The sequence below is a fragment of the Peromyscus maniculatus genome, chromosome 8 (genome assembly GCF_049852395.1).
Source record: "Peromyscus maniculatus bairdii isolate BWxNUB_F1_BW_parent chromosome 8, HU_Pman_BW_mat_3.1, whole genome shotgun sequence".
Lineage (NCBI taxonomy): Eukaryota > Metazoa > Chordata > Mammalia > Rodentia > Cricetidae > Peromyscus > Peromyscus maniculatus.
In genome coordinates, this window is record NC_134859.1 from 94,495,269 (window position 1) to 94,516,042 (window position 20,774).

At 44.7% G+C, this 20,774-nt stretch overlaps 1 protein-coding gene across 1 annotated transcript in view; it reads right to left on the reverse strand.

The window, feature by feature from the left end:
* Positions 1 to 2,132: 2,132 nt before the first annotated feature.
* The window catches only part of Pitpnc1 (phosphatidylinositol transfer protein cytoplasmic 1), a 283,056-nt gene continuing 264,414 nt past the window's right edge, over positions 2,133 to 20,774 (reverse strand). Inside the window, exon 9 of the mRNA XM_006970483.4 lies at positions 2,133 to 7,359. Coding sequence (XP_006970545.1) covers positions 7,043 to 7,359 — 317 coding nt within the window. The 3' untranslated portion in view covers positions 2,133 to 7,042. The remainder of the gene's footprint in view (positions 7,360 to 20,774) is intronic.

Consider the following 20,774-nt stretch of genomic DNA (forward strand, 5'->3'; position numbering starts at 1 on the left):
AAATGTCTCCAGGAAGGTAATGACTGTAATGGTGGTTGAGGAACTCTTACAGAAATATGTGGGTGTTCAGGAGTCTAAGGTTGGGCTTCAGTGGGAAGACACTTTGGATGACGAGCTCTGCTTAGGAACTTGGGGCGGGCTGTGTCACAAGCACTATACATTGAGAAGTAGGTGTGCAAATATTTAACAACCCATTACAGTTGAGCCGCACGAGGCAGCCGCTGCTCAAGAACGCAGGCTGACAGCTAGCCCGCAGCAGTGTGTGGGACGTTTGTGTGTTTGGAATACGGAATTAAAAGACGGGATGGGGGTGTAATGGTGAAGTTGGAGCTACAAAAGGAAACATGTTGTAGTTAATTGAGTTGGTATTACACAACTCAGAACTGCAGCCTAAGCAGTGTGCCTGCTCCGTTCGGAGATCGGACTGTGACATTGTCTTTCTTCTTTTAAATTGCACTTATTTATTTATTGTGTGTGTGTGTGTGTGTGTGTGTGTGTGTGTGTGTGTGTGTGTGTCCCCTGTGTTGAGGTCAGAGGACAACTTTAGTTGATTTTCTCCTTCTGCCGTGTGGGTCTTAGCGGGGATTAAACTCCAGTCATTAGACTTGGCAGCAAGTACTCGGACTCACTGAGCCAGCCAGCCAGCCCAAGACTGTGACATTGTTTCTTTCAGGATTAACTGGAAGACAGAGTAAGGGGTGTGTTTCTGCGTGAACTCCAAAAAGATTAATGAACCAGGGAGAGTGAAGCATCTCTGTCCCCACACTCACCAGCCCCAGAGGACCCTCTTGTAAACATCAGTGGCTGCCTGAGATCGAGAAACCATGGCGGGACAACTTTGGCTTTCCCAAAAGTGACCCAGCTGTGGGGCTGGAGAGACGGCTCAGTGGTTAGGAACGCTTGCTGCTAGAACATGAGAACCCAAGTTCGGATCCTAGCAGTCATGCCTGTAACTCCAGTTCTGAGGGATCTGATGCACTCTTGAAGACACACAAACACACATCAATAAAATAAATCCTTAAAGAAAAAAAGTAACCCAACTGGGGCTGGATCCCCAGAACTTGGAAGGTTGAGGCAGGAAGACTGGAATTTCAAGGTCTTCTTCAGCCATATTGTAAGTACAAGGAGATACATGAGACTTTGTCATTTTTTTTAAAAAAAAAGATGAGCTGGGGCAGTGGCACACCCTTTTAATTCCAGCACTCAGGAGGTAGAGGCAGGTGGATCTTTGTGAGTTCGAGGCCAGTCTGGTCTACAGAGTAAGTTTCACGACAGCCAGGGCTACAATAATAGAGAGAGCCTCTCTCAAAAAACAAAACAACAGCCGGGCGGTGGTGGCACACGCCTTTAATCCCAGCACTCGGGAGGCAGAGCCAGGCGGATCGCTGTGAGTTCAAGGCCAGCCTGGGCTACCAAGTGAGCTCCAGGAAAGGTGCAAAACTACGAAGAGAAACCCTGTCTCGAAAAAACAAAAACAAAAAAACAAAAAAACAAAAAAAAACAAAACAACAAAAAGACCTAGTTGGTCTGTCCAGCTAAGTAGAGTATTTACCTATTTACCTTGCATCCCCAATGGTGCTGGATTCTATTCCCAACACACACACACACACACACACCTAACTTGGCATTGAGTGGATCTGGTTGGCACTCCCTAGGATTCCTGTGGGCTATGTGATCTCAAACTCCATGAATATTCAAGTACCTGCTAAGTGGATAAGAGAGTTTATGCATTCATCCTATGGGGTTATAGATTTTCTTCGCTTTTGTTTTTGTTTTTCAAGACAGGGTTTTTCTGTGTAACCCTGGCTGTCCTGGGAGTCTGTATACCAGGCTGGCCTCGAACTCACAGAAATCTGCTTGCCTCTGCCTCCCCAGTGCTGGGAATAAAAGCATGTGCCACCCCCACCCAGCTTTTCCTTTGTTATTTTTAGGCTGGAAAATTAGGGACTCTGGGACTTTTCCTCCCAAGGGTCTTGCATATAAAGTTCCACATGACCATTAGTAGGGGAGGCATCCTTGTGCACGAGGCCATTCCGCTGGGTACAGTAATTGGCTCCTTCCTTCCCCACTGACCCTCATGTTAACGTTGGCTAGCACTCCCTTGAGACCGGTTGAGAAAGAGGAAGCAACACTTGGGAAGAAGATTGCTTTGTACTTTATTTACAACAGAATGTAAGAAAAAGTAAGCTATCAACAATAATAAATAACGGGGGCGGGCGCAGACGACAGTACAGCCATAGAATGACACAGACGGATGTGCGTCACTTCCGCTTGCGTTACTTGCAACGCTGTGTGACACTGTGCGTCCCAACACTTGGTCCTTCAGCGGTGGCAGTGGGATTTTGACGAAGTTAGCCAATCAAGGTCTCAGCTCAAAAATGTAAACACTGAAATCACACTGGAAAGGGCACATACATGGCAGACTGGATAACGTCAACTCAAAAGAACCTCTTCTTCTCTTGGGGACACAGTGAAACGGAAAGGGAGACTTGAAATTCCACAGACATCGTTTCAACTTGAAAGACAAGAAAGTGGGGAGGCTTATCGTAAGCATTTGTTAACTGCGTGGAGTCATAGTTAAGGGGCATTGTCTGGAAAGTTCTCCACAAATTCACATTCTCTCACAGCACGATGTCCCAGGAAGCTTGAGCAGTCCATATCAGACATAAACGACTGCTCTGAAGGTGGAGCACAGAAAAACCCAAGATACCTTGTGTCTGTGTGTCGACACCAAGGATGAAGAGCTTAACGTAGTTTCTTCATGTCCACTTTTACCGGCCAGGCCAGGGTTTTTGAATTTTTACAACTATGGCTCGGATGGCCAACTGTCCTCGTCTAGCCTGCTAGTCAGGTGACTGGAGAACTATGGAGATGTATGGAAACCATTTAGACAGTCAACTCTCCATCAGATTATCTGGTTATAGATGGATGGACAGGATAGTCAACTCTACGCTGGCCTTTTTCAAAAAGAAAATTCCCATCAATCTAAGCCAGTTGGCGATCCAGTATTTTGTCACCTCTGAGCAGTGAGGAGATACTAAAGGAAGTGAAATTTGAAAGCACTCATAAACACGTTAGTCCTGAAGAGTGGGTTTTTATCAAGATGTCTCCTAGTTTACAGTTCACTGGAGGCTGTGAAAGGAAACCACATGATTACCTTTAGGGGTATGATTGAGGGTTTGTATTTTATTCTTAAAATGTTATTATTTATTTATTTGTGTGTGTGTGTGTGTGTGTGTGTGTGTGTGTGTGTGTACAACTTATGAGAATTAGTTCTTTCTTTCAATCATGTGAGACCTGGCGATTGAACTCAGGTTGTCAGGCTTGGTGGCAAGTGCTTTGACCCTCTGAGCCCTTTTGACAGCCTTTGTGTATGTGTGTGTTCATTATGTGTGTGTGTTCATTGTGTGTGTGTTCATTATGTGTGTGTGTTCATTATGTGTGTGTGTTCATTATGTGTGTGTGTTCATTATGTGTGTGTGTTCATTATGTGTGTTCATTATGTGTGTGTGTGTTCATTATGTGTGTGTGTTCATTATGTGTGTGTGTGTGTGTGTGTTCATTCATCCACAATTGAGCTAACTTATTTCCACACCCCAAACAAGGCTGACACACCTGTAAATAAGTTAAAACAGTTCCCCACAGATGCAAAGCCGTGACAGCAGACTTATAAATAAATCCACCAACAAAGCGACAACCAAGAAAAAAAAAAAAGTCACAGCTTCTCTCTTGCTCAGTTTGTCCTTTTGCTTTCTCTTACTACAGCTTGAGAGGCAATGTTCTTCAGCGGTGGCTTCAGACAAACCCTATGCAATAAAAACACCACCAAACCTCCTGGACCCAGGGAAAGCACAGACAAAGCGACGATGCTGTGCCCTACCCAGGGCACAAGGATATTTCCTAGCGGGGAGCCACCCGGAGTAAAGACATGTATGGCCATTTTAGGAGCATCCACCAACATCAGAGATGAAGAGGGGTAAACACATGTATCATCCTATGGGCTACTCACTTCAATTTGGCTACCAGAGACTTAGAATTGAGGGAGTGTGACTCTCACTATACTGCATTTTAATATGTATGTATGTATATATATACAGGTATAATACAATTTTGGTGAACAAAGTTGCAGGTTTTCACATGGCAGACAGAGGCACTGAGTTAAGGGTTCTACTCTCCCCTCAGACATGCTTAGTAAATTCAAGTTTCTGCTATATTGTTTTGTCTTCCCAAATTTCCATCATGCAGCCATTTTGTTTCCATCCTCAGAGGAATTATTCACATTCTATGTACACATTCATCGCAGGCTTTTTCTCACAATAGCAGATTCATGTAACAAGGACAAAGCGCAAAGAGACTTGGAAATCAAGATCTAGAAAATATTGAAGTCACTGATGCTTTGTGATGACTGGATTAAATATTCAAAGCAGCTAATGAAATATCCAGAATCCCACCCCTTCCATATTTGTAACACAGGCAAACGGCATGTAGACAGAAAAACTGAACCCACACATGTTGGTTAAGAATTACACCATCATAGGTTAGCGCCACAGCGGGTGTCAAAGGCATTGGGCTGACTATAAAGGACAGAAAACTCACAAAAAAGGGAATCAGAAAGTAGCTTTTCAAAGTGAACCAGATTGTTGGCCTTGACAATAGAAGCTGGTATAGAAAAGGGAAAGTGCCATGGTATTAATGGAAAACTGGGTGCCAGATGGGCTAACCACTGCACAAAATCAATTTGTTCTACATGAGAACCACTGAGCCCACCCCAGCCCCATTTCAGCTTGCAAACGGCGAGCAGATACACATATTATCTCCGTATCTTCTGAAAGTGGAATTTTGCTTGTTAAAGCCAGGCATTCTCATTGAGTACAGCTGCATGGAGAGGGAACCATTGAGAAGTCCAAAGGGTTCGAGAAAAGATTAAGATTTCCCACAAGTGAGATTCATGCTTCCAGACCATGCAAAGAAGGGTACCCTACTACGGCGCTGTCACCTTAAGGGAAAGAGGCGCTGCTGCGCAAAGGTATCTGCAATTGCTTTTCTCCCAGTACTGGGCACGGTGTCCATCTACGGATAAAGAAATGATCTAGACACAGGAAGCACTTTGGTGCTCGGCTCAAGGGGCCAGCACCTGTGCCTTGGGAGAGGGCACGGACCCGAGAGACACTGCAGAGGGTGGAGCACTCAAGAGAGGGTGCAGGCAGGGTCCACTGGCTGGGAAGTGTCAGGGAAGGAGAATACGCTCCTTGGTCTGTTTTGTTTCCTTTGGGATCTGTTTTGGGGGTCATTTCCTTTCCTGAGGTTGGAGGTCACAGTCAGGAAGGATAGCTAGGACAGGGGCCCTGGAGCTCCCCAGCTACCTTGTTCATTGGTGACATTCTGCTTGCCTTTTTTGTGGCTTTAAAGGCAGTGAGGTGCAACAGTGACAGATTTCTTTCTGCCACTTTGATGAATGACCTTGCTAGCTGTTGGCCTGGACTCTGACGTACATTTCTATGTCTTTCAGCAATGAGAATAAGACAAAGGGGCCATTTATGACCATGCCTCTGTACAAACAGGAGTCAGTCGGTGAGTCCACTAAGGAGACAAGGTCACCCGCTTGGCTCTATTTCCTGGGTTCCCGAGACAGTGACAATTGCACTGTTTCCTTTCTGCAGTGTTGGGGACTGAGCCCAGGGCCTCCTACATGCTAGGCAAGAACTCTACCATGGAGCTACACTCCAGTATTTGGATTGTAAGGAAGGAGTAGGAGAATGATAGTATTTTCCAAAACCTGGTGATCGGCAGCCCCTTCCAGGGATGTCTGGGTGTTACTAAGAATAAACTGGGTGGGGAGGATTCTCTTTTGCAAGGTTCAGACACCAGACATTTTGACAGAGGTTAATCCCAGGTAACTTAGTCCACCCTGAGCTTCCTCAAGTGGGACACTGTCAATGAATTCTATTTAGTTCATTGAAATTTCTGAGAATTGTAATGGATGATGGCAGCTCACAGGTCAAGCTTTGTTGGTACCTGAAGAGAGGATGTTTGTCTCACCTGGGGCTCTTGTTTCCAGAACACTCCACATTATATCAGCTAAGGTCACAGTCATCCAGGCAAGTCTAAAGATTTGAGAGGCCACCAGGGTACAAAAGGGGAAATTACTAAGAGATGGGAACAGAGGGATCTTTATTCAATTCTGTGAAAAGGTATAAAGAAGTCATCGTTAATTGCACTTGGAGCCTCTAGAAGTTGGTCATTAAAATTTTCAAAAATTTAAGGAGTTGATTAGGCTCCAAATCCTGAGTCAGACTAATCAAAACAGGAATATTGATAATAACTGGAATTCAAGTATTGGTGGTCAGCAGTCCATAATTTAACAATTAGGCATGTGACACCTGAGAATATTTTTTTCTTTCTTTTTTTTTTTCTTTTTGTTGTTGTTGTTGAGAATTTCAGGTTTGATAGGAGGAAATTGATTTCATTATTTTACCACATCTTACAAAAAAAACCAAAAAACCAAAATCCTGGCTTCATGTTTTTCCTTCTGTTGACCTGTTTATCACTGAAGCCCATATCAAACCAAGGCCCCCAAGGCAAGGCTTCCTTCCTGGCCCACATATGAAACTATACATGGTTCTGTGGGTTTTTTGTTGGATTGTTTTTGAGACAGGGTCTCATATAACCCAGGCTGGCCTCAAACTCTATATAACTGAGGTTGACCCTGAACTTCTGATCCTCTTGTCTAGCTAACCATGCCAGGGATCGAACCTAGGGCTTCATGCTGCTAAGTTCTGTCCTCAGCCCCTCCTGGTTCTTTTGTTTGTTTTTTGTTTTTTTTCCCTAGTCTTACATCTCATATTCACTATGATGCTGTGTGGCACACGCAGGGATTCTTGCTATCAGTGAAATTATTTAACCACATGCACACTCTGAGATCAAAGAACACATCTGAGTGACTGAGTGACGAGGCAGGTCTTTTCCTCTATCAGAGGACTCTTTAAAAAAAAAAAAAAGCCTCAACTGAAAATATAAAACCCAATGGGATGTTCACATGAAGTTACTCTGATTTGGGCCGATATGGCTTTTCAGAAGAGTGGACACCAGGTAAATTCAGGGTGGTTTTTTTCTCGGGATCCGGAAGTGTGAGGGTCTCCGGAGCAGATTTTTTCCGGGGCCGGTCTTTGGGAATGGACAGAAATTCTGGCGCATCTGTGGAGAGAGGGGTGGACGGGGCGCTGGACGGGGCGCTGCGCACGGAGGAAGGCAGCAGAGCGATGCTGGAGATGGAAATGGCGGGTGGGAAAACGCCGATTTTCTTGTTGGTGGCTTCCTGAGTGGCTCGTTCGAATTCTCGTACTTCATCCATTGTCATGTCTTCAAGGGAAAAGGGAGAGAATAACAAACAGTTACCATTCAGACGTGCAAATGGGGTCATTGCTAAGTCTGGGGACTCTACCACAGAGGGGACCCCTACCCTTCACGAACCCAAATTGTCTTTGAAATACTAAACCCTCATTTTTTTTTTCCTGTCTCTGTTACTTGAGACACATCTCTGAAAACAATATTTTTTGTTTTGGACATCAAGCCAACATTTTCCAAAGGACTCTTCAATCGGTATTTAGAAATTAATTACTGAAATACATTTTCTGTATCTATTTGCTGTGTGACCGTGGATGTGTGTGTGGTGGGGTGCATGAGTGGAGGTTGGAGGACGATTTTCAGGAGTCAGTTCTTCCGACATTGGGTCCTGAGCTCATCGGACTGAACTCAGGTTGTCCAGGCTTGGCAGCCGTAACTACCTTTACTCAGTGAACCATCTCATCAGCCCAATTAGTACACTGCAGAAATGTGTGTGTGTGTGTGTGTGTGTGTGTGTGTGTGTGTGTGTGTGTGTGTGTACATGAGCACACACGCACCTCTGGGCACACAAGCCAGAAGAGGGAATCATTACTTTTGCCTATTCCCTTGAGGCAGGGTCTTTCCCAGAAGCTGAGGCTCACATCTTCTGTCCCCCATCATCCTATTTCTACCCGCCACCCGCTGAGCTAGAGCCGTAGGCTTTGTGGAGCGCCTGGATTATTACCTGGATGCTGGGATCCGAATTCCAGTCCTCACTCTCACTCACTCATTACAAGAACTCCTAATTGCTGAGCCGTCTCTCCGGCTACTTCGATTAGTATTTTAAGTATTCTGAATTAGGATTTAATGAGGGAGTGTAGAACCAGATCCAGTAAACGTGTGCAAGGTGTGTGTGGCCGTTGTGGGTCCATGGGGCTTTTATTAGACTGGGTCACATCCTCCATACAAAGGTCATTAAAGCAATCAGTGGCCTTGACAACATTACTCTCAAGTTCAGACCCTCCCAGCATTGTATCCTCAGAACATAGTTTTTGTACCCCAAAGGCCACAGGGTTGTTATTGCTATTCAGCAATAAATGCTGATAATTACTCCCCAAAAAGGAAAATAAGATCACCCAAGGCAGTTTGAAAGAAAGAAGAAAGAGAATGAAAAGAGAGAATTATTTAAAGATCGAGGCTTTATTTAAAGGGGAAAAAGAACATCGTTGGATATTCAGCAGGTAAGTCAACAACGCCTGTGCACTAGGCATCAGGTTTTCAAACACAGGCTTGAAAGTTTTACTGAGAGGGACTGGAGAGACGGCTCAGCAATTAAGAGCACATACTGCTCTTCCAGAGGACCAGAGTTCAATTCCCAGCACTGACACCGGATGGCTCACAACCGCCTGTACCTAGTATTGGGGGAGGGCATGTGGCAGTCAAAGGACAACTTTTGGGAGCTGGTTCTTGCCTTCTACCCTGTGGGTCCCAGGGATCACACTCAGGTCACTGGGCAGGTAGCAAGTACCTTTACTCACTGGGACATTTTGTGGGCCCTTGTTATTGTTATTATAAATTGCTGTCAGTCTGGCTATTCCTGGAATCCTTTGGTGCTTTTCACTTACTGGGAGCAGAGAAAATGGGTACCTGGGAATATCAAAAACAAGCCTGGAGTGAAGGCCTTGCCTTGGAGCAGAGTGGGGCCCATAAGCTCTCTTTATCTACTTTGGCTCACATAGGTCCATGTTTCATTCTTCCTGCCCCCCAGGGGTTCAGACTTCCTGAAACACACACCTCAACAGCACTTAGAAACATCAAAACAACAAAACCTTTTTCTTTTTTAGTGTTTAGAGACAGGGTTTCTCTATATAGTCCCAGTGGTCCTAGAACTCGTGGTGTAGACCAGGCTGGCTTCAAACTTAGAGATGGGCCTGCCTCTGCCTTCCAAGTACTGGGATTAAAAGCCTGTGCCACCATGCCTGGCTCAAAAAACATTTTCCATGAAATGAAATCTGTAACCATTTCCTTATGAAATTATTAAAATTTTCTGAAAGGGAAATGTTTTCACAAAGGTTAAAAATTTACAACTGTGTTGACATAATGCAAAAATTATATTATTTTAAGACAAATTATACCTATAAACTTACCACTTTTAAATGAATAAATGAGATTAAGTTCTTTAAAAGCAGCGTTTGCTTGGAAATGAAGTTGGGACTTTACAAAAAAATTCAGTGAACCAGGATATATCTTGACTCTTATAAATGGATAGCAATTTTGAAAAATTGCTTGGTTAACAAGTGGCCGAAAACAGTGTGATAGTGGATATGTCCAGCAGGGGGCAGAAACTACACAGAGTACAGAATTTTTTTTTTTTAAACTCAGAATATCTTCCTTGGAGGCTTTGAAACCTTTCAATTGTCTATGAGCCTTTTTTTTTTTTTTTTTAATTGCTGTGTCCATGGATGCTAATTTTGCTTACTTCCAACTTAACTTTTCCATGTTCAGGGTGGAAATTTAAATTTCCTTTTAGCAGCCAGGAAGGTTATTGTTTTTCGATTTTAGATGGGCCCGTGGGTACCTTAGGCTGTCCTCTGACTCACTGTGGGGCTGAGGATGACTTTGGATTTCTGATCCTCCTGCTTCTTCCTCCCCAGTGCTGAGTTTGCGGGTGTGGGATGCCAGCCCTGGTTTACGCAGTGCTGAGGATGGAGCCCAGGGTTTTGTGCCCGACTGGCGCTCTGCCAACTGAGCTACATCCCTAGCCCTCATGTGGTTTTATTACTATTTATAAATTAAAAAAAAAAACTTTTATTTTTAAACTTTAGGGTGTGTGTGTGTGTGTGAGCGTGTGTGTGAGCGTGTGTGTGTGTGTGTGTGTGTGTGTGTGTGTGTGTGTGTGCGCGCGCGCGCGCGCGCGCGCATGTGAAGGTCCAAGAGCAACTTTGTGGAGTCGTTTCTCTTTCCACAGTTACATGGGTTCTGGCAATCCAACTCAGATCACTAGGCTTGTATGGCAAGGGCCTTTCCCTGCTGAGCACCTCGCTGGCCCGTCCATGCAGTCTCATCTGTGGTGCACACAGCTTCTCACTGTAACCATCTTTTCATTATGATCGAAAATTAAGATTGTGAAAAATAGATGATATCCGATTTCACGAGATTCCAAAGACGACCATTATGCTGAAATCGTGGCAACAATGGGCGGTTTGTAGAGAATATGTGGGATTTTCAGGAAGACGGGGGGTGGGGGTGGGGGGGTGTCATTCTGGATTATCATCTTTCCCTGCACAGTAAACTGGCTTAATGCTAAGAAGGATGAAATAAAACAGAAAGAAGACATGCAAAGGCCTTAAGCTGTAAGCTCCCCCCACCCCCATCCTGAGAGAGCATCTCACATCATAGCACAGGCTGGCCTCCAACTCAAGGCAATCCTCCTGCCTCAGCTCTCAGCCACCATGCCTGGCTTACATCCTGGAAATAGCTGTACTCAGTGACCTTCAAGCATTCCCTGTCCCTCCCTCCCCTGTAGCTTTCTTTGTCTGGTCCTGTTTACAGCGAGCAACTCTCAGAGCCGTTGACGGGCACTGTGTTTGACATTCCTAAGAGAAAAGGTAATCAAAAGTAATGGAAAATGCAGGGACAGTTTCCTTAAAGAACATCCCTATCTTAGAACAGGAAAAGGAGTGGTGGGAGGCATCTGATCAAACTCGGAGCAAACCTTCAGCAACTCTTGCTCTAACATTTTCCTGCGAGACCCAATCAGAGCATGCAGTAGGGGGAAGGCAGAGCTGGGGCACTCTCAGGCTCACGGGCGGTCACATGCATCCAGTGCCGTGCACTAGCCTGGCAAGGCACAGTCAAAAGACATGCTTTAAACATTTCCAAAATGTTACCGAAGGTCTTCGTCATTCTAAAGCCTCTGTTACAACAGCCACCTCTGTCACAACATTCACCTCTCAAGTTCTGTAATTATATTCTCATTTCTTTTTTTTAAAAAAAGATTTGCCACTTATCTATCTATCTATCTATCTATTTATTTATTTATTTATTTATTTATTTATTTAGTGTGTGCATGTGTGCATGCACGCAGTGCCTGCTGAGGACAGAAGAGGGCATTGGATACTCTGGACCTGGAGGTACAGGCAGTTGTGAACCACTAGGCATGAGTGCTAGGAACTGAACCAGGGTCCTCTTCGAGAGCACCAAATGCTCTGAGATGTCTCTCTAGAGCAGTGGTTCTCAACCTTCCTGATGCTGCGACCCTTTAATACAGTTCCTCCTGTTGTAGTGATCCCAACCATAAAATTATTTTTGTTTCTACTTCATAACTGTAGTGCTGATACTGTTATGAATCATAATGTAAATATCTGTATTTTTTTTTTTTAATGATCTTAGGCAGCCCTGTGAAAGGGTTATTCAACTCTCAAAGGGGTTGTGACCCACAGGTTGAGAAACATTGCTCTAGATACTACATTCTCATTTCTTAAAAAACAAAAGTACCAGCCATGTAATAACTACGTTCTTGATTGTTAATGCATCTCATATATGTTATCTCAGGGCCTGGGCATGGCAGACACAGAACTCAAGATGTTCTCAGAGATCACAGCTCAGGCTGAGACCCATGATTTAGTGATTAATCCTTTGTCATCTCTACCTCCTTTTCATCAGCTTGACTGGCTGAGAGATAACTATATTTAAATTCTGGTATATACCATGTAGTCAGCTCTCAGTAACCCATGGCTGTCAATAACTTAGGGCTCTCGAAGGCCTTTGTTAAGTCCCAGACCAGATGTACAATACAGCATTTCTAAATCCTGGCTCATCACCCCTCCACCTTGTGGCATGTGTGTGTGTGTGTGTGTGTGTGTGTGTGTGTGTGTGTGTGTGTGCATGGACTGCAGTTTAGTCTTGAGATCAGCCTAGATTAAAAGGAACTGATTGAGGAAAGCAGCCTGAAAGAGTTGTAGAAAGCCTTCTGAAACCTAAGTAGCCTAAAGCGGCGATGATCGAAGCCCTCCATGGAACTCGAGTGTTACCTATGCCTTCGAGAGTTTGGCATTTGATCTACTTTACAGCTGACGTGCCCTGTCACTCCTATGCTGTTTTATGATCGGTGCAGGTCATCTCACAGGCTCCACCAAATGTTTCCACTCTCTGTGTCCTGGGTTTTTATCACCGGGCTAGCCATGAAGTTAAGCCACTTGAAAGAATGGAAATATCTGGAAGACCCAGGTGACTGACACAGCCCACTCAAAGACTCAGGGCATCTTCATCCACAGTCTCTGGGCAAGGCTGTGTTTTCACAGGCGGCTCGGGACCCAGCACTTTGAGGGTCTGACGGGTGGGTTTCCCTGTCTGTTTCACACAGGGTGGGCAACTCTCTTTGAATAGTCTACATACACTGGTCTGCGCATGGCCCTCTATGTCATCCACAGTGGAGGAGTGCTGATTGCAAACTTTTATGTTGGTTTGTTCATGCATGTTTTTCTCGTATTCCCGAACATCATCCATTGTCATATCTGAAAGAAGTCAAGACGTGGGCAACTTCCGTTATTAAATACAAACTTTAGTCGGGGCACTTTAGGGGAAGACAGTAGCTCAGCGGTAGCCAAAGAGGTTTAAAAAAAAAAAAAAAGCATGTGACTAACTAACTTTATGGGATAAATCATAAAGTTAGATAAACCAGCCAAAGAAGGGAGTGAGGGCGAGGGGGTTAGAGTGGGGATCACTGAGGGGTGGCTCTTGGAAGGTGAGCTGGGTCTGTGAAAGTGTTAGCGAGTGGGCTGTGCATAGCCTGAGATCTCCTAAAGCTTCGTTAGAAGATCCCTTTCAGGAACAGAGGGGCCAGCTGTTTTTGGTTCAATACTTACCTTCGGACGGAACTTTCCAGAGAGATCTAGGGCATTTTGAAGTTAGTGCATTTGACAGCCCAGGGTGCTTTCATTGCTATGGTAGGAGACACGCTGTGGAGGGCAGACCCCGGGCACTCACCGGCGAGTGTGAGATTCAGTACAATTCTCACACAGATGTGTTTTTGCATAGGATAGGAGGGGCCAGAGAGTGCGGGTCGTCGAGTCTAGTCTAACAGCTTGGAAATGGCTGACACTATTCCACCCACATTGATCTATAAATACAATTGCACACAACACCATGTTTGGCTAGAGTCTACAATTTTTCAGTAGTTCAGGATAATGAGCTCTTAATCCATAATGGTTTTCAGCAGGAGACAGTTTTGTGATGGGTTTTGGTTGTGACCATGGTGGGAAGGTGTCCTATTGGCCTCTCTCTAGTGAGGGGGAAGCCAGAGATGCTGTGGAACATTCCATATGCCGTGATCCCCAATTCTCAACAAAGATTGCATTCCAAATGTCAATAGTGACCAGGTTGAAAAATCCTATCTTATTTTTGCAATATTGGCACTTGGGAGGCTGAGGCAGGAGATTTGTGGCTTTAAGGCTAGCCTGAGCTATGTGAGACCTTGTCTCAAAACAAACAAAAACAAAAGAGCAAAAACAAACAAAAAGAGAAGACCAAGAAATCTCCTCTTTTAGCAAGTTAAATGCATAGAATTGGTATTGGTCTCACTTTAAACATTCTCTTTGTCCTCCTCCCACCCCACTCTCTTTGATTCCACAGTAGTTTCATTTATCAGCTATTCCCCCAGTCCGGCAACTCGGTGTTTTACTTCGTGCCTCTTCACCAACCAAGGAAGTATGTGGGGAAAAGAAAGGAAAAATTGCATCATCTACCGCCCCATCACTGATTGGCTTAGTGGGGGATTTGAGTGTGCATTCCCAGCTGGAGTTTTTCCTTAAGTATTTTCTGGATCATGTGGCCTGATGTCTTTTTATATCAATCTGAGTGTCATGTGAGTTCTCTTTGCTTCCAAAGGGCAGACCTGCCAGAGCTCATGATTTAATTCAGTGTGGTCTGGGGCCGAGGTGGAGCACGGCTCAAAATCTAGGCCTGGGCTATTTGGTTGAATTGATGGTGTCCCCCTCCACCCCGCCCAGGAATCATCCATCAGAAATGCTGTCCACAAGCAATGGAAGTATTGAAAAGGCTAAGCGGCAGGCTGGTCAAGCACAAACATGCTCTTCTTTTAGAAGACAGGTTATTGGCAAGCAATAAAAGAATGCTGCTTTAGGATGCACACAGAGGGGTCTTAATCAATAATAACACATTCCACAAGACCGAACCCCACAATTTCAATGACTGATTGTCAGTATTTCTTAAACACAAACACACCTGGAAACGAATACAATGAGGTCCCATTCAATTACGAGTTTAAAATTGAAAGCAGTGTTTTTTTTTTTTTTTTTTTTTTTTTTTTTTTTTTTTTTTTTTTTGTGCAGACGTCGTTAGCCACTTAATTGGGAAAACGAAACTCGGAGAAGGCAAGAGTTTACTGTTCCACTCTACTGAGTCTCCACAAAAGTCATTCTTGACCTGCAATTTGCTCACTGTGAAGGGAGGGACTTAACACAGCTCTGGACTTTCAGAGTTGTTTTATGGGTGTAAGAAAGGATTTAGCATAAAGATGATCAGTGTCTTGTTCATAGTAGAAAGTTGAAAATTCAAGGGATTGATGGTGCTCTCCATGACAGAAAGAAAAAAAACCAAATCAAATCAATAAGAGGTAGAAGAATACTTAATCCTAGTAGGAAAAGTCTTTATATATTTAAAAACACCGAAAGCATGTCCCTTCCTCCCTCCCTTCTCTCCCTCCCTCTCTCCTCCTCCTCCCCCCTCTCCCCCTCTTCTCCTTCTCCTTTCCCCTCTCCCTTTCTTTGGTTTCTTGAGACAGGGTTTCTCTGTGTAGCACTGGTTGTCCTGGAACTCACTCTGTAGACCAGGCTGGCCTTCAGCATAGAGATCCTCCTGCCTCTGCCTCCCAAATGCCAGGATTAAAGGCGTGCACCACAGCCACCAGGCCTGAAATAATCTATTTCTAATTTCTCTCTCTCTCTCTCTCTCTCTCTCTCTCTCTCTCTCTCTCTCTCTCTCTCTCTCTCTCTCTCTCTCTCTCCCACCTTCCCCCGTCTCTGAGACAGGGTTTCATGTAGCCCAGGCATCAAACTCTTTCTGTACCCTGATTCTCCTTCCTCCACCTCCCAAGTGCTGGGTGATGCTGGGGCTTCATGCTAGGTAACTACTACCAACATCTTGAAGTGGCTCCACATACCACAAATGCATATGAACATGAGGTAAACATGTCAGTCCTCTTCAGTAATTTATGGAAATGCTAATGTTTGGGTTATCTAGTTAAATGTACTGTGCTGTTTATGCAATGGATATTACTTCAAAATCTATACGCAAATCAATTTTTTAGAAAATTCAATTGCCTATGCCCAACGACAGAATACACTTCCAAAGACAATTCATCCTTGTCACTGATTGATTTTTCAACGATATGAGTAACTTCTAGCAATTTAGTTCAGAGATTTTGCCAGAAGCAAATCCTTTCTGAGGTTATCAGCCAAACTTTTAAAAGTTTTTTCAAACATCTATTTATTTGTGTGTGTGTGTGTGTGTGTGTGTGTGTGTGTGTTCAGAGGACAACTTGTAGGAGTCTGGTTTCTCCTTCTACCACGTGGTCCTGGGGATTGAACTCAGGTTGTTAGAGGCAAACACCTTTACCACTGAGCCATCTTGCTGGCTCTCAGATAAATTCTAAATGCAAGAAGGCCTATGCCAATCATTTTTCAAATGAACTGGTAGGTGTTGACTTCTTTTTCTTTTTTTGTTTTTGAGACAGGGTTTCTCTGTGTAACAGCTCTGGTGGTCCTGGAACTCACTCTGTAGACCAGGCTGGCCTCGAACTCACAGAGATCCACCTGCCTCTGCCTCCTGAGTGCTGGGATTAAAGGCATGCTTGTTGTTGTTTTTAGGTAGGGCCTAATGCATTTTTCTACAAGCATGTTTGTGTGCATGCCTGTGAAGATCAGAAGAAGTCTTTGGATCCCAGGAGTTCCTAGTGTTTGGAAAGTGCCTGACATGGGTGCTACGAACTGAACTCCAGGAGCAGCAAATGCTCTTAACTGCCCAACTATTTCTCTGAATAAAATGTTTTAGAACTATTATTTATTAATTCAGTTATTCAAGTATTGCCAGGGTTATGTTACATAAAAATATGAATCCACTGGGGGGCAGGAGGAGGGATGAAAGGGGGATCTGTGGTTGGTACATAAAATGAATAAATTTTTTTTAAATAAAAAAAATGAATCCAAGGTGAGACAGATCAGCAGGTAAAGTTGCTTGCCACCAAACCTGATGACCAGAGTTCAGATCCCAGGACCCACATGGTGAAAGGAGGAAACTAACTTCTGAAGTTGCTTCTGACCTTCACACACGCTTCCTACTGTGTACAAATCCCAAGTACTGAATTATAGAAGAAAAGCGTTTAGTTCCTTAGAGCTTCTTTGGCCAGTCCTCTGACCTCAGAGATAGCCATGGTAAGAAATTGATGGATGCTTATTCCAGGAAGTTGTTAGCACACACACACCTACACAGTCTAACCACACTGACAAGTGGCTCTGGTTTACTTGGCCTGTATTATCTTTCCATTTCCAGGCTCCAAGGCCCAAACAGAGAGGATTGTTTTCTTCTGAGGCAAAATTGAAGTCAAAACAAGGATTTGGGTCTTGCAAGATCTACTTATGAATTGGACTAGACACCTTTCTGGTTTCAGCAAAATGGTGGCCACCCATCTGCAAGTTGTTTAAATTCTCTTTGTTATTATTGTTTTTTAAGATGGGAGTCTCATTACGTATGCTAGGCTAACCTAGAACTCACTATGTAGCCCAGGCTAGCCTGCAACTCATGATCCTGTCAGCCTCCTGAGTGCAGGGATTATAGACATTAGGCCTAGCAGGCACTTAAAAAAAACAAAACTCATTAGAACAATTATGACCTAACACTTGCTTATTCCCACCCCCCCAACACATGCTTTTTACAAAAAGCTTAAATGCTTCTGCTTTCTTTGTATTGAAATCAACCAATCCTGAAGACTCGGTACATACCCTTCCCGTATAATTCACATCACTAAGATCTAGAATGGCAACTGATAGCCATGATTTTGTTCTTCTTTTTAGAATTTCATTTAATTTTATGTGGGTGGATGTTTGCAGAGGTCAGAAGAGGGCCTTAGAATCCCTGGAACTGGAGTTCAGGTTGGCTGTAAAGCCCCTTGTAGGTGCTAGGAACTGAACCCCAGTCCTCTGCAAGAGCAACAAGAGCAACAGGTGCTGTTAATCTCTCCAGCTTCTTTTCAGTTCTGAACGACACAGGGTTCTGCTAAGTAGCCTTTGCTGGCCTGCAAGTCCCTGAGACTCTGGTCTCTGACTTGTGGTGATTCTCCTGCCTCTGCTTCCCAAGTGCTGGAGTCACAGATATTGGTGCCACTATATCTGTTTTTTTTTTAAGGGGTGGGGCGGTGTTGGAATGTAGGCAGGAAAATGAAAGTATGTGAAGTTATGAGTTCTCTTCCCAGGAAAATGAACATAAACACACACGTGTGCTTGGGGTCAGATTTCAGGAAACCTGGGGCCGCCAGAAGATGCTGCTGTGGTAAACTCAATTTGTGCTCATGTCTCCACCCAAGCCTGCGGCTCTCCTTCTCAGGCCTTCTCTGGGGACTCTGGCTGACTTCTAAGTCACTTCATAAGACCGTTTCATCTGCCAGCCTCCCACATACTTTTTTGGGGAAGAGTCAGGTTTTCAAAGACATTTGTGAGGTCCCCCTCCGTCACAGGGTCCCTGAGGCAATCTTCACTGTGTCTCTCTGAAAATACTGTCAGATTTGAGAAGCAAATCCGTGCTTTTTGTGAAGCCGGGCTGGCTATTTTTATCCACCTCCCCTCTTACCCCATCTCCTGAAATGTGTTGTGGCTCGGCTGATTAGTGTTCTAGTCATGCAGAGAGACTCAAGGCTCACGGATAAAGACCAATCAGGGCTTTGGAAAGCAAACTCAACCCCTCCAACATGGACATGCTGATACTTTACAATGAACACGAGCAGAATAAAATCTGCTTAGGGAAATAGTTTCGTGACTTCCAAGAATGCTGGAACTCAGACGAGATGTGGAAATAAATCCTCGGGCGAGAAAAGATCACCATCATTGACAATGTCTTTTCTCCACTCATGATTAAGCACTGGAGATGGGGGGGGGGGCTAATTTGAAAGAGAGCGAGGCAGCCAGGGCTGTCCTGGATGGTGCTGAAGGATGGACAGTATGTACTGCACAAACATACAGTTCAGGAGGTGAATGGCGCCCAAACCCAGCCCCAACAATATAGCACCTGCTGAGTTTGCCCAGGAGAGAGACCCTTTCCTAACACATCTGTATAAAGGGGGGGGGTACTTATTTTTTCTTCTAATTCTTCTAAGGTACCAGAGCTTAGCGGCTGGCCCTGAAGATGTCTATGATTCTTCGAGTCTATTCTATTTGGCATGAGTTATTTAAGCTGTCCTTGCAAGCCAGTCTGGCTTATATCACAGGCTGTGAGCCAACAGTTGAGAATCACCTGGAGGGGTACCAGAACCACAGAGGGCTAGCGGCTTCAGAATGGGCATCTCTAACAGATATGCAGAGGCTGCAGGTCCAGGGACCTCGCTTTAAGAACCAGAACTGTAAGAGACTCCAGAAGAGGTTTCTTCACTTGGGACCTTGTCCATGTTTACTAATGAAGGCCTCACGGCCTGAACTAGACCAAAGGAAAAAAAGCAACCACAGGTACCCTAACTGAAGGGTTATCCTGATTTGGACTTTGCCTTGGTAATAACACACCCATCTAGCTGAAAGACCCATAGTTCCCTGCACGACCTTGAGTCAGTAAGTGGCTGAGGAGACATTCTGTGGCAGGGCCTGTTTCTATTCATTTAATTTCCTGAGAGTCTGTGTCAGGTAATGAAGGAGCCACTGTGTTCCAGGCCAGCAGCTCAGCTGGGCTGCTGAGGTCTGCAGGAGTTTACACCAAATAGATGGTGTGGTTCTCGGATCCCTTGCTGCCTGAAAAGGCTGCTTCCTGTTTTGGTTGGGACTGGGACTGTGGACACAGGGGGTGGGTGGAGGCCACTCTGGGGTGGACAGGCACCCTGATGGTCTACACCCACCAAAGCCTATGCCTTTCAACCACAACTCAGACACGAAGAGACTTTTGTGATCAATAGACTCCTTGAGCTGTTAATGTCTTCCTCTAACTCATCCTGAGTAAATAAGTAGGAATTCTTAAAGACCTTTGGACTGGGGAGCCTGTGTTTCATCTAATATATTATTCTAGCTTCAGGCTCTTGTAATAACCTGAGAATTCTAAAGGAACCTTGCATGTGGTAGGCAAGTCTCTCTCTCTCTTAATTAAATGCCCTTAAGTCATCACCTCCTGGTTGCAGGCTTAGCTGAGATGGAAAAGAATCAGGGTCCATCCTCCATATTCCTTTACCAGATACTCACTCTCATTTTGGTTGGTTGTCAATCTCTTTTCTCATTAAAAAAAAAAATAAACTTTCTTTTTTTTATTATTGTCTATGTATGCATGGTATGTGTATCCCAGGATTTGTGTAGGTGGACACCTCTGTGGACTCGGTTCTCTATGCATCTATGATATGTGTATCCCGGGGTTTGTGTAGGTGGACACCTCTGTGGACTCATTTCTCTATGCATCCATGATATGTGTATCCCGGGGTTTGTGTGGGTGTCAGTGGACACCTCTGTGGACTTGGTTCTCCCCTTTCACCTTTAACTGAGGTCACCAATTTGGCAGCAAATGACCCATTGAGCCATCTTGCTGGCCCCAAACCCTCCTTTTTGAAGGGCAGGCTTGCAGTGTCTTGCCCCCTTGAGCAGAGTCCAGCCCTCCTTTTAAAATTTATTTCCTGCGAAGTCCTCAGTAGCATTCTGGTGTTAGAGAACTCTAGTTGAGAACTTTGCCTCCTGGTCATCAAGGTGACAGATTTTGGGTCTTCCAGGTACCTGTCCTTTGGTTAAACTGCCCCCTCCCCCAGACAGGGCTTTTCTGTGTAGTTTTGGTTCCTGTCCTGGATGTCGCTCTGTAAATCATGCTGGCCTCGAACTCACAGAGATCCGCCTGCCTCTGCCTCCTGAGTGCAGATGAAAGGTGTGCGCCACCACTGCCTGGCTGATTAAACTTCTAATCAATGCAGGCCTAGCCTAGTGACATTTCCTCGTTGACTGTCCTTGTGATATTTCCTAGGAATTGGCAACAAGGGAATCATGAGCTCAGAGAAGTATACACCAAGAGAGGCTAGGCATTATGTCACCTGTTTGTCTGTCCTTCCTGTAAGGATTCTGTCCTTAATTATATCATCAGCCTGCAATGGTGTCCCAGCCTAAAAAGCGGGTGGGGCCTCTGTGCGTCCCTCTCTTTCCTTTCTGCTCCTTCCTTCCATCTGGACCTCCTTCTTCTCTTTCCTTTCTCTCTCTCTCTCTCTCTCT